The 12,434-nt window shown below is 37.0% G+C and overlaps 2 protein-coding genes across 4 annotated transcripts in view; both read right to left on the bottom strand.

Moving 5' to 3' along the window:
* Positions 1-9,227, bottom strand: part of mapkbp1 (mitogen-activated protein kinase binding protein 1) — a 41,861-nt gene extending 32,634 nt beyond the window's left edge. For 2 of the 3 annotated variants that reach the window (XM_059519948.1, XM_059519950.1), the window contains exons 1-2: positions 8,733-9,226; positions 5,336-5,427 (exon numbers count right to left, since the gene is read on the bottom strand). In XM_059519948.1, the coding sequence (XP_059375931.1) occupies positions 5,336-5,427; positions 8,733-8,846 (206 nt within the window). In that variant the 5' untranslated portion in view covers positions 8,847-9,226. Of the gene's footprint in view, positions 1-5,335; positions 5,428-8,732 lie in introns of all 3 variants that reach the window. The other variant, XM_059519949.1, reaches the window with a different exon arrangement.
* Positions 9,228-9,829: 602 nt separating this feature from the next.
* LOC132112464 (type-1 angiotensin II receptor A) lies at positions 9,830-12,405 on the bottom strand. The gene is made up of 2 exons (XM_059519947.1): positions 11,848-12,405; positions 9,830-11,683 (listed from the first exon to the last, which is right to left on the bottom strand). The coding sequence occupies exon 2, from the start codon at positions 11,660-11,662 to the stop codon at positions 10,523-10,525; it is 1,140 nt and encodes a 379-aa protein (XP_059375930.1). The 5' UTR covers positions 11,663-11,683; positions 11,848-12,405; the 3' UTR covers positions 9,830-10,522.
* Between the last annotated feature and the right edge of the window lie 29 nt (positions 12,406-12,434).

The following is a 12,434-nucleotide window of genomic DNA, read 5'->3' as shown; positions in this document are numbered from 1 at the left end:
AATATGGACAGTTGTAGCCTTGCTCCATCTTGTGAGTGGGATAAAACACAGACAGGTGGTGAGGCACACACAAGACATCACTCCCCATCACAATCAAAGACTTCCAGGAGTATTGCCTTCCAAGACCGAGCCCAGCCGTAAGTCTGGCTATTAGCAGGATGTCCCCATTGATCCAGGCCTGTTCGCTGCTCTGCTCCAGACAGATGGTGACCAGCATGGCCTAATCCTGCGCGTCTGGGCCCAGCAGTCAGCACGCTTTCAGATGGCAGAGGATTATGCACCGTAGGGATGACCTGCTACTAAGCTCATCTAAAGCAACCTTCCTGCTTATCTGTCCTGTGCCACTACCATCACCACAGTAAATATAAATAAAATCAATAAATAATGCTTTCAAACAGGTTTCTCAAAGACTGACTAAAAACTATCACTCTAGGTTTGAAAAATGTAAACTTAATTTTAAAAGAAAACAATTGTATAATTAACATCTTGTTTTTGAAAGAAGTGTCTTATGATCACCAGGGCTGGATTTAATTGATCAAAAATAGTAAAAAATAGTAACAGTAATTTGTGAAATATTATTAATCATTGGCTCGGTTATCGATTCTTAATGGTGCTTAATTAATAAAGGTTTTGTCATTATCAATGTTAAAAAAGGATTCATCAAACAGAATTAATTTTTTAACCGTATTATTTATTTGAAAATGTTAATTGTTTGTTATTATACCATTATAACACTGTAAATATCTTAAGTGTCACTTTTGATAAAAATGTCCTTGCTAAAGAAAAAAAATGTGTTTCTTTTTTAAACTACTTATCCCAAACTTCTGAATGGTAGTGGATCACAGTTTTTCACAAAAAAATTAAGCAGCACTTATTTTTTCAACATTGTTAAGAAAAATTATAATAAATGTTTCTTGAGCAGCAAATCAGCATATTAGAATAATTTTTGAAGGATCACGTGACACTGAACAAGGAAGTATATATATATTTTATTCTGCGATAAAATGATATATTGCTAGACAATTCTATAATGATACATCACAATATCTGTCTAACTATGAAAACAAAATGCCTGTGAAAATGGTTAAGTGAACGTTTTCTCTCTTTATTCAAGTCCAAACTGCAAATAGCATTCTCCTTCCGCAGTGACCTTCAAGTGGTTAGAGGGAATGCATGGACTCTGTGTGTGTGTGTGTGTGTGTGTGTGAGATGCTTGCATTTTTGTATAAATATATGATCTTATATAAAGCAGTATGCAAAGAAATTGATATAAAAAAAATAAAATTAAAGTAAAAACAATACTTTTAATCTGTCCTTATATGTTCTTCAGCATGAATGGCTTCCACTTATTTTGTATTCCTGCGGGTGTCTTTAGATTGCGGCTCTCCTCTCAGAGCATGTGTGTGAGTGTGAGATGTCATTAGGGAGTGTGTGTGTGAAGCCAGAGAGCCTCACGAGCACTGAATACTGCAATGCAGCAGAGAGGACGACCACACACACCACAGCAATACTAAATCAACCTCTGTTCCTACAAGCTTCCATTCTTTTTTCACTCTCCCCATGTCACCCTTTCCTTCCTTCCTCACATCCGTCATCATCTTCTCTCTCATTTCTCGTCGTCACATTGGTCTGTTCAGCTCTACTGACCTACTTGCATGCAAGGGTGTGAGAGACTCTGACACACATTTTCATGCATCTTTGATTAACACAGAGCGCCGTTTATTCATTATGCTCATATCTATTCTACAGTGACCGCCGCATTACACCAGAACTCATTAATCACTCAAATGCTGGAATACAGTTAGCTGATGTTCTTGCATGCAGAAATGGATCAATTAACCAAGGGTTCTTTATTATTATAAACGACCTTGTAGATCTGCAATAAATTGATCCGTTTACTTCAGTACGTGTGCTCCACACATAAACATGATTGTTATGCATGCAAGTCATTCGTTTTTTGCTTGTGCCTGCAAATACTGAGAGATTTCAATGCATGCTAAAATACAGCAGGTGCAATCGTAACTTCCTCTGGATCTACAAGAAAAACACTAAGAAATAAAATTGACATGTGTCACTCAGCTTTCATTGTCTTCATCTGGTTTATCCTGTTTTTCCTGGCTTTGCGGAAGACTCGGTCCTAAACCACACAAACTATTCACCCTTCAGGAAAGCAGAGACATATATCCAACAATGCCTAATATGGAGTTTTAAAGTATTTCTCCTCAAGACAAATAGTAAAACATTGTAAGAATCATGACAGGGTGTTTGAAAAGGCGCATGAAATGGTTCACTCAATGTAAAATAAAATAAAAATGACACTATTTACTTTCTAAATAAACTTGTTCTGGTTTCATTTAAAAAATGAATAATTTTAAAACAAAACAACAGGGAAAAAAAATACTATATAAATATATTACTGACGGGTGGTCTATTTACACCAAGACTTTAAAAGAATCAAAAAGTAAAAGAAAAACAAATTAATTGTGATATGGTGGCATTTAGTAACAATCAAGCTTAGCTGCACCAAAAAAATTGTAGCTACAGCAGTTTTGCATGTGTGACACAAATCTTAAATCATACAGGCCAGCAAATTTTCCCCATCTGATGAAAAATAAAATCAGCCCATCTGGTGAATATTCACTACAAAAGCTGTAGCACATACTGAGATAATGCAGATGGGACCAGGGTGTCCTTAAACAAGTCTTGTCGCAAATGTACTCATTTAGGTACAATTCATGAAAACAGGACAACTCCCTGAAGTAACACACCGCTGGGGAACATCTGCTTTTGTGGAGGACTATAACTACCACAATGCAGACTTGGTTCCTTTCCATTTACAGTATATGCATTGAAATAAATGTGTACATGCACTCAGCTGAACTACAGCACCATAAACGTCAACCTCAGATAACCTCACTTTTGTTTACAGCATCAGCACAGTATTCAGACAAAAAAAATGCATTTCACAGCCTTCGTAAAGAACCGGCTCGGTATCTTACAGACAAGTGGGGTCTGTCAGTGGATCTGTGACAGCTGCAAAAGCCTGTGCTAATTTTCCTACCTTTAGCAAGCCAAGATATCTGCACCAAATGCTCGCTTGGCTCAATCAAACTGCTGACTTAGCATAGGGTGGAGTTTGTAATGGGAGCCGTATGAGCTTTAAAAATAAAAAGAACACTTCTATTTTCCTATACTGCAGTCAATAGATTGCAGATAGAAGTACAGTTTGTTCAATAGGCTATGTAATACTGTCTTAAGGTTCTAGCCAGGTCATGTTTAATTAATTTTTTTAAACAAAAAAATTAGCGCAGTGGTGGTGTTAGCGCAGTGGATAAGACGCATGCCTGTGGTGTGGGAGACCCGGGTTCGAATCCACTGTGAACCGCCAGTGTGTCCCTGAGCAAGACACTTAATCCCTAGTTGCTCCAGAGGCGTGCGACCTCTGACATATATAGCAATTGTAAGTCGCTTTGGATAAAAGCGTCAGCTAAATGAATAAATGTAAATGTAAATGTAAACATGCATTTTCAATGTTTATCAGATTGTTTTCCAATGTGGTGATGGATACTAATGATACAATTATACTTATGCCAGAGGAGACTAAAAACAAAGCGAGAGAGACAAAATATGGTGCTAACTTTTTTAATACACATTCCTTGTCTTGAACCCATTAAAACGCTATAAAGTGAACTAAATCATGTCATAACAGTCTATGATGTAAAAGAAAACAGCTGATTGTGGTCTTCTAGCTAGTGAATCAACAAATTCATTAATGTTGGTATCATAGATATACACTATTCAAAAGTTTGAGATTGGTAAAATGTTTTAATGTTTTTAAAAAAGTATCTTCTACTCACAAAGATAATACAGTAATATTGTGAAGTACTTTTACAATTTAAAATAACCATTTTCTGTTGTAATATGTTTTAAAATGTAATTTATTTCTGTGACGAATAGCCAAATTTTTAGCATCATTCCTCCAGTCTTCAGTGTCACATGATCCTTCAGGAATCATTCTAATATGCTGATTTGCTGCTCAGAACCATTTCTTATAATTATCAACACTGAAAACTGTTTTAATATTTATGTGGAAATTGTAATACATTTTTCCAGGATTCTTTGATGATGAATAGAAACTTCCTCAAAGAACAGCATTTATTCAAAATAGAAATATTTTGTAACATTAAAAATGCTTTTTACTGTCACTTTTGAATAATTTTATGCATCCTTGCTGTATAAAATAAAAAATAAATAAATAAATAATAAAAACCTTACTAACACCAAACTTTTGAATGGTTGTGTATGCATATACAGTACAACGAGACCTAATTTCCAATCGTCTCCTCCTCATTAGGACGACATGTTATGGCAACCGAGAGTTAGGAACTTAAGCTTAACTGGTTAATCAGATTACAAGCACCATGTGATGAAGGCTTTTCTCCTTTATATACATAGATACTGTAATCTTGCTGGAGTCCCACTTAACATAGTTTTGTAGCGTAAAACTCATCCATTTTCATTTCATGTATGAATCTTGAAAGAAATTATAGTTTTTCTAATGTCTAAAGATGAAATCCTAAAAATTTGTGTATGACATTTGATGAAAAAAACTCTGGATGTGTACAGTGATGGTATAATGACACTTTTTATACTACACAACTGTATGATAATCCTTATTCAAACACAATGGCATTACCATGGTGCTCCAAAGTAAAAAGTGTTATTGCTATTGTGCATGTCTGAAAAAAACATGGCAAGAGTGGAATAATGCAGGTGTGTTCTACTATAAATCCAGAAAAAAAAGACCAGGTGCACTTTTCCACAGATAAAACAGACAAAGTAATTTTTATTCTTGGCCACTGCCCTAATTCAATTCATTTGGATGGCAAAAATATCTAAATTAAGCTGCATTCTTGCCTTGGAGAGAGAACCGAGCCAAATTGTCTTTGCAAAAGCTAGACTAACTCTCAGGAGTTAACACACAGTCATAATCGCTTTCAGATTCTGCACTTCCTGTTTGCACCACACCTAATTTCCTTCTGAGATCACTCATCTGTTATCAGACTCTTATCTCTCCTCTTTTCCTCTCTATTTTCTCTTTAGCCAAAAGGAAATGCCTGTATTGCTTATGCTGAACAAGGATATGTGACTCACCAAACTCTGTCTTTAGCAATGTGCTGCAAAAATTAACCACCTTATGTGACTACCTCCAAAATGATACCTGACTCGCCATCGTAGATCATCATTCCACTGACTACATTCACCTGGTTATTTAGCCATGTTTCACAAAAAATGGCAAAAATCGTGTCTTATCGTGTGAAACAGAGTTACTCACCCGGCTGGGTAGGCCACAAGTCCTGAATGCGGGTCACACGCCAAAGCACGATTCCCAGCGGAAGTGATTCCCAGGACTTTCTCCAACGTCACCTTTAGAATTACATAGAAGAAAAAGTTTTCTATGGGTACAAGATCAATAAAATAAACCTTTAAAAGGTCACACGAAGTGAAATAATATCATAATTTCTGCTTTTACATCTGTGACATTATCTGAATGTTGTCTGTGATAGAAAAATAATAATCTTTTTAGTCAGTATGGGATTAGCAATGCAGCTGGTAAATTATAGCTGCACAACACATTCAAAGACCTCTTAGATAAGATAGAATAAGATATAGATAAAAAATAGTTTATTATGCAAGACTTTGTTTAAAGAACCTGAGAATTTAAATGCCCAGAGTACAGAACGACTGCAAAGTGGTGTTGTCATTAAATGGAAATTATGAGCTAGAGATTTTCCATGAGGCTTTAAGTAGAGCTGAACTGCTCAAACTCAAGGCAACATGTTGAAGCACAAAACAAGCTTAAATATAACATGCACAACCTGCGAACAGTAAACAGGCTAGATAATGTTTCAATAGCATTTCCATTGTAGTGACATCATTACAGGACAACTGCATAAGCACTGACTCATTTATAACGCTTTATAAAGCTTAAAATGCAATTATTTGGTAAAACAATTACACAAAGTTGTTACTGTTTTAATTAAAGATTGCATAATATGTATAAAATGAACTCATAATAATGTCATACTATAATTCGAACAAAACAATGAAGAATGCACATGCACTATGTGTTTTTAACATACCTCATAAAAAACAGTTTGCTGAATATCTTCACCTGTCTTCAACATCTGATACCTTTATTCTATGCATTAAAACCTCAGCCAGACCACTTCTTCAAAGCAAGCATGGCTATATCCAAGCCGAGGACACTCTCTCACATCAATCATGGCCACTTTAAATAGAGGTCAACGGAGAAATGAAAGGAACAACACCTGGTTTATGGAAGTGGTCTCCTCTAAATCTGCCATCTAAGACCATTTCCTCACTGTATGGGTTTATAAGGACCATAGTTGTCTTTCCATGCAGGTTTTATCCCTCAAAAATGCAGGTTTCAAGAAATCCATAAGCTGAAGTCAGCATTTGGACTTCAAATGCTATGTATGTACATTCATTATCCCACCGTAAGCTGAATGTAGACTCAGTGTACTACCACAATTTGTGCTCAACATGCCGATATAAAAACACTGTAATTGTGGTTGTTGCTTTGATTTATCATCTTTCCAAAGTTGTTTTGACAGACTTCCATATATCCAATGTCTATTAGTGTCTCGGAGTGCTGGAACAACGGAAAAAGAGCTGGTTTTCAAATGCATGCTGTTTTTAAGCCATTTCTCGTTCAGCATCTCTAATGGGAATTTCTGAACCAACAGCTGTGTCATGCACTTTTCCAGAAACTTTCTTGCAATCATTGTATGTCAGATCCTGGGAGACCAGCAAAGTCCTTGAGCCAGGAGTCATTGAACTACACAGCACCTGGAGGAATGGCTTTGATTTTCATACAGCGTGTAAACCTTGGAATATAAAGCCCAGTCTAAGAGCTGAACTGATATAAAGCTCAGACCCCTTTGTCTGGATCCATACACTAGAGATTCCTCAAACGCTTTTGGCAAAGAGAGAGACAGATCTGCTTTTTTGTACGAGACAAAGGCACCTTGACAGAGTCTTTTGCATATAGACCTTAAATGATAGCATGTACAAGATATTGTCTCTAGAGCAGGGATCATTACATGCTCTGATAGTACTGATAAATTGCATGTTTAATGCATGAAATTTAATTGAAGGTGTCTTCTCTGATGAATGCACTATTAAATTAGATCTTTTAATATTATTGTATATGCAACCATATAGAAACAATAAATATTTCAAATTTCATAGAATATTCTCTGGCCCCACAATATGTCTTGGGTCCCTCCTTCATTTTATGTCATTTTATGTCTACTGAACAAAATTGACCACCACCCAAGCAAAAAGCATAAATCTGATTATTTAGAGAGGCAAAAGCACACATCTCCTTTAAAGAAAGAGTTGACAAAATTGAACATTTGCAGATTTTTTTTTTTCACTCTCAGGCCATCCAAAATATGTTGAAGAGTTTGTTTCTTTGTCGGAACAGATTTGGAGAAATTTTGCAATTAAAGTGAAAAGCTACATGTTTGTAATAAACAAATCCATCATTATGACCTCAAACTATTGAACTATTGCTTCCGATGAAAATATGGTCTAAAATGTAGAGTTCTCTATCCACAATATCTGAGAAATATGCACATTTTTGGGGTGAACTATTTCTTTTAATAATAACCTTAATAATCCCAGTTTAATATGTGAGCTAGGGCATAAGTTGAGCAATAATACCAGTGATGTCTTAGCCAGCAGCACTATGAAGTCCATAGTAAAATATTATATATTGAAATGGATTTGGTTACTGAAAAATGCATGTGCTAGTGTGAACAACAGTGTGTAATTTATGAGCAACAAATCATATGCAGCTAAAGTTATTAAAAGCATTCTTCTCAGTTGCAAAACAGTCTCAACAATCATAAAGTAACAGGGCTCCTGTGTATGGAAGGGAAGTACAGTCATCCAAGGGTCTGCAGCAGTAAACAGGCAATCTGAATGGAATGGAACAGTCAGGGATGACTACCCTGACACAATAATAGTTACAGTTACAATAACAAGAGCAGTTGCATATATTCAAAAAATAAGAAATGCATTGTATACAAAGTGTTATACAAAGTGTTTCATTTGAAACAATGACAAGTTTAGAGTTTGAGGTGGAAAATCTACAATTATGCACACTTATCTGTGAAAATACTATACCCTTGGATTTGATAGTGCATATTTGTGCATTGTATTATTTTCACAACACGCACTTGACCATCAAGGATTTTTTTTTAAAATTATATTATATAAACTGACATGTGTTTAGGATTTCTGTACATCTCAGTGCACATTTGTGCAATATATTTTCTTAGAAACATTAGCAGTGTTTTAATAAATTCAGAGCAATTTATTTTATTACATTACATTTTTATTGTACATTATATTTTCCCAGCTTGCCGTTTACCAGGCATGAAATTATTTGTGACATGTGGCAAATATAGGTCAGTGAATGTTACAGTCTTCATGCTGTTGCATTTTACAGACAGAGCCACAGTATGCCTTTGTAGAGTTTACATAACAAACCCTGGAAAGATTCTGACATATTAGTGCCAATTCACCGGTACCTTGCATTATACTGCAGAAAACCACAGCTATCCTGTTAGGATACATTTGCAGACAACTGCAGATACAGATTCCATAAATGCTTCGTGTCATACAGTAGTGCACTGTACCTTATTACTGAGATTCTCTTTGTTGTTCCCAGCTTTACTTCTTCTCAGTTTGATGGAAGGCGAGCGGAGCAGATTTCTAATCCGACTTTTGATAGTTGTATTTTCCCCTGTCATCTTGATTTGGTGTGCTGTTGACTCAATGTTTCCAGCAAACAAACGGGGGGCAGCTGAAGCCCTTTGCTCTACAATCAAAGTCGGTGATCAATTAAACGATACGCATTTAAAACAAGCCATGATATGTTCACAGCCTTGTATTTCATATACTAAACCAGTCCACCGTCATCACAAGCGACTATCTGAGCATTAAATCCCGTGCGGCAGTCCTGTCGGTGAGAGGCGCGCTCGTCGCTAACGTCCATTTGTTAAAATGGACCATGTCTCGTGTTTAGAGTCAGCAGTTTGACGGCGAGCCGGTCTGAAAGCTCCACGAATCACCTCCAGCCGTGATACCTTCACCGGTGCGATGTGTGTATTTAAAAATCCTACCACTGTTAAGGCCAAGCTCATGATTATTAATTATGCAAGGCTACGTTTTTTTCAGTCAGCGTTTCTGATTGGCTGAAATTCTGACGTCTGGAGGCGGACGGTAGGCATCTGACCAATTAACGAATTCTGTTATGGGGAAACGCTTGGCTTTTCAATATGAATGAAATTACGTGATTTGATATCCCTGGAAAGGGTACGAATTGTTGTGTGCTTGAGTTTATTAATTCTAAGAGTTTCCTTAGCCATAGTATACATTAAATACACACATCACGCAGGATTACTAAAAGGATTATACTGTACATATGGGCGGTTGTGATACAGCAGTGCTTCCTTAAGGAGTAGACAATTCGTTTACTCAAGGCAAAGTGTTTATTTTGATGTTTGCAGATATTAGGACTAATACTAGGCTAGAACAGATCATTGTGGCCTTATTATATTCATTTCGCCCAGTTGGAACTTGGTAGCTGGTTTAAGCTGGTACAAACTCAAGTTACCATCATAGATCAGCAACAAACCAGCTACCTGCTGCTCATACCACCTACTGCATAAATTCCCTTTGCATTTTACAGCAAAGGTTCCAATGTTAACTGTATGGTTGCAATTCTCCAGTCTAGACCGACATCATTCTGTGATATCCATGTAGATTTCCAAGCACATAAACTTTGTAATATACATTTTCCAAGTACATTTCCAAGTACATTCATGGACAGACAAAATGTCATAAAATCAGGGGCATGATGAACATTGAAGGGTATTTATGGCTGACAAATAAAGAATTATGAAGAACAAATTCAGCCAGCTGTGCCATTCGGACTGAAAATAGCAGTAATTGAATGACAAATGCAACTGCTTACAATTCAACAGATTTATCACTTCATTCCCTAACCCTTTGTTGGCAAAAAAAAAGGTTAAAAAGGCTACTAACAATAACAAATTTACATTTAGGCTATTTGTTGGACTGGATTACGGCTGGTGCATACCTATACTTTTATACAAGTCTGCCATCTAGTGATGCCAAGAATTTACTTAGTTTTTTTTATTTATTTTTTTTAATTCAACCATAAACTCAACCTGACTAGCACATTTTAGATAGAATTCATTTGACATCTGAAACAGAGTCAGACATACACAGATACAAGATGCACCTTTTATCTATAACAAACAACTATATCAGTAAAATCTTACATTAATGGTTACATTATATTAAATTATACACACAAAGCATGAAAACACAAGCACAAGAATATTAAAAAATTAAATACATCAACTCACAGTTGTTCAAATCGACAAGTGTCAGAGGTCTTTTAAAATATCATTTTCTCATTTTCATTTTTTTGAGTTTTGCCCATTCTGTCTTTGGAACCACCATGAAGTTGGATCACACGGGGAGGTTCCTCTGAAGGCCCTTCCAAATCTTGTTTCTTGCCTATCTGTAAGACCTTTCTAACCCAGTTTGCCAACACAACCAGTTCACAGTGTCCTTGCTGCATGTGGAAAATTAAAGGATCAAGACATGCATTGAGACAGTACAGTATCTGGGAGGCTTCAGAGAGCAGGTTGACCACCCATGCAACCCAGCAAGCGTTTTTGCAGTGATCCAAACTGAAGAAAATGATACAGGCGATGATGTGAAGCAGCTGCCCTGGCACCCAACAAACCAGAAAGTTAGCAATGAAAACTGCAATCAGCCAGATGGTCTTGTCCAGGCCTTGCATGTTGCCTGGGCCCCACTGTTGCCGTGACTGCTTCATCCGGGAAATTATCTTTACATAGGAGGGAATGATGAGGAGCAATGGGACAGAAACCTGAATGGAGTAATAGGACAGAAGATTGTAGGTTGCTTCAGTGGTCCTGAACCTGGAAATCACCACTGCTCCACACACATGGATGCCATCCTTCCTGACCCAGTAGAGAATGTTAGGATAACTGAAGTAGATGAAGAGGCCGGTGATGGCCCAGAGTAGAACCGAAACCAGTGCACTGTTCCGAGGGGTCCGGATCATCCGGGACTCAAGAGGGAAGACGATTGCAAGGAAGCGGTCTGTGCTGATGGCGCAGATAAACATGGTACTAGATGTCAACCCGCCGAAGTACAGGATTTTCACCACCACACAGAGTGAATGGCCAATTTTCCAGTGGTAGTCGGAGCTAATGTAGACAGCCCAGGGTCCCATAGATGCCAGATAAGCAAGGTCACATAGAGCCAGGTTCAGTACACCTATGGACCCAATACTCCAAGGTTGGGATGGACGCAGGCAAGCCCACAGGCTCCAGAGGTTTCCAACTGTTCCAAGCATGGTAAGTGTGTAAAAGACAAAAGGTATGAAGTTGAAAGCGTACATGCGGTTGGAGGGACAGTCCATGTAGGGAACCAAAGGAAGGGCCAAATCACTGGGGTAGGTGCAGTTCCAAGCCCAATAAGAACTGTTGTTTACTGCCGACATTTCTTATGCTTGGTCTATATTCTTTTTAAGAGAAAAGAGCTAAATTAGTAGCCTACCTCTTGTAAATGATTATTCTTAGCTTCCCAGAACCACTTTGGTCTGGATGCTAAACTTAATTAGAATTTCAATCTCATCTCATTCAACAAATAAAGCAAAATATGCATTATAGAATAGATGGATCTTACCTTGAGAAAGCTGAAAGATGTTGGACTAGACCTATTTGTCATCTGCTGTATATGAGCCCTGATCCCTCCTTGAAAAACAAACGTATTTGCTCTTGGGAGTTACATCCAAGGTAAAGACCATGAGTTGATAATTAACTGCTTACGTAATTGTCTGAAGTCTCTATAAAAAAATGTCAAATGAAATACTTCTAATTTTTGGACAACTCCTTAATAGTGACCAACTAATGGGCAACATTTCCCAAAAGCACCTTTTGCTTAAGTATGTAATGGTGACAATTTGGTTATTTTAAGATCGCTGGGATTTACTGATAATCATGTCCATTTAGCCAGTTTTGTTTCAATATCTTCCAACAACCTTGTTGAAGTAACAAACAAACTGTTGTCTTTATGTGAATAAAATATGCTTTATGAACTTAAGCATGCTCATTTACATCTCACTCATCATTAATGGTTTGTATTATACATTAAACAGCTGAATGTGCTCAACCACTAATTAGCTAATGTAAAATTACATTCTAATAAAAACTATCTACAAAAAATGATGTCGAAGGAGCACATTTTAGACTAAGCCATGGTATAAAGAATGA

The sequence above is a fragment of the Carassius carassius genome, chromosome 32 (genome assembly GCF_963082965.1).
Source record: "Carassius carassius chromosome 32, fCarCar2.1, whole genome shotgun sequence".
NCBI classification, from domain to species: Eukaryota; Metazoa; Chordata; class Actinopteri; order Cypriniformes; family Cyprinidae; genus Carassius; species Carassius carassius.
This window is presented reverse-complemented; position numbering and strand designations above follow the sequence as displayed.

What these genes read in the sequence shown, in the direction of transcription:
- LOC132112464 (XM_059519947.1), bottom strand. Translation starts at nt 11,662, where the DNA reads ATGTCGGCAGTAAACAACAGTTCTTATTGGGCTTGGAACTGCACCTAC.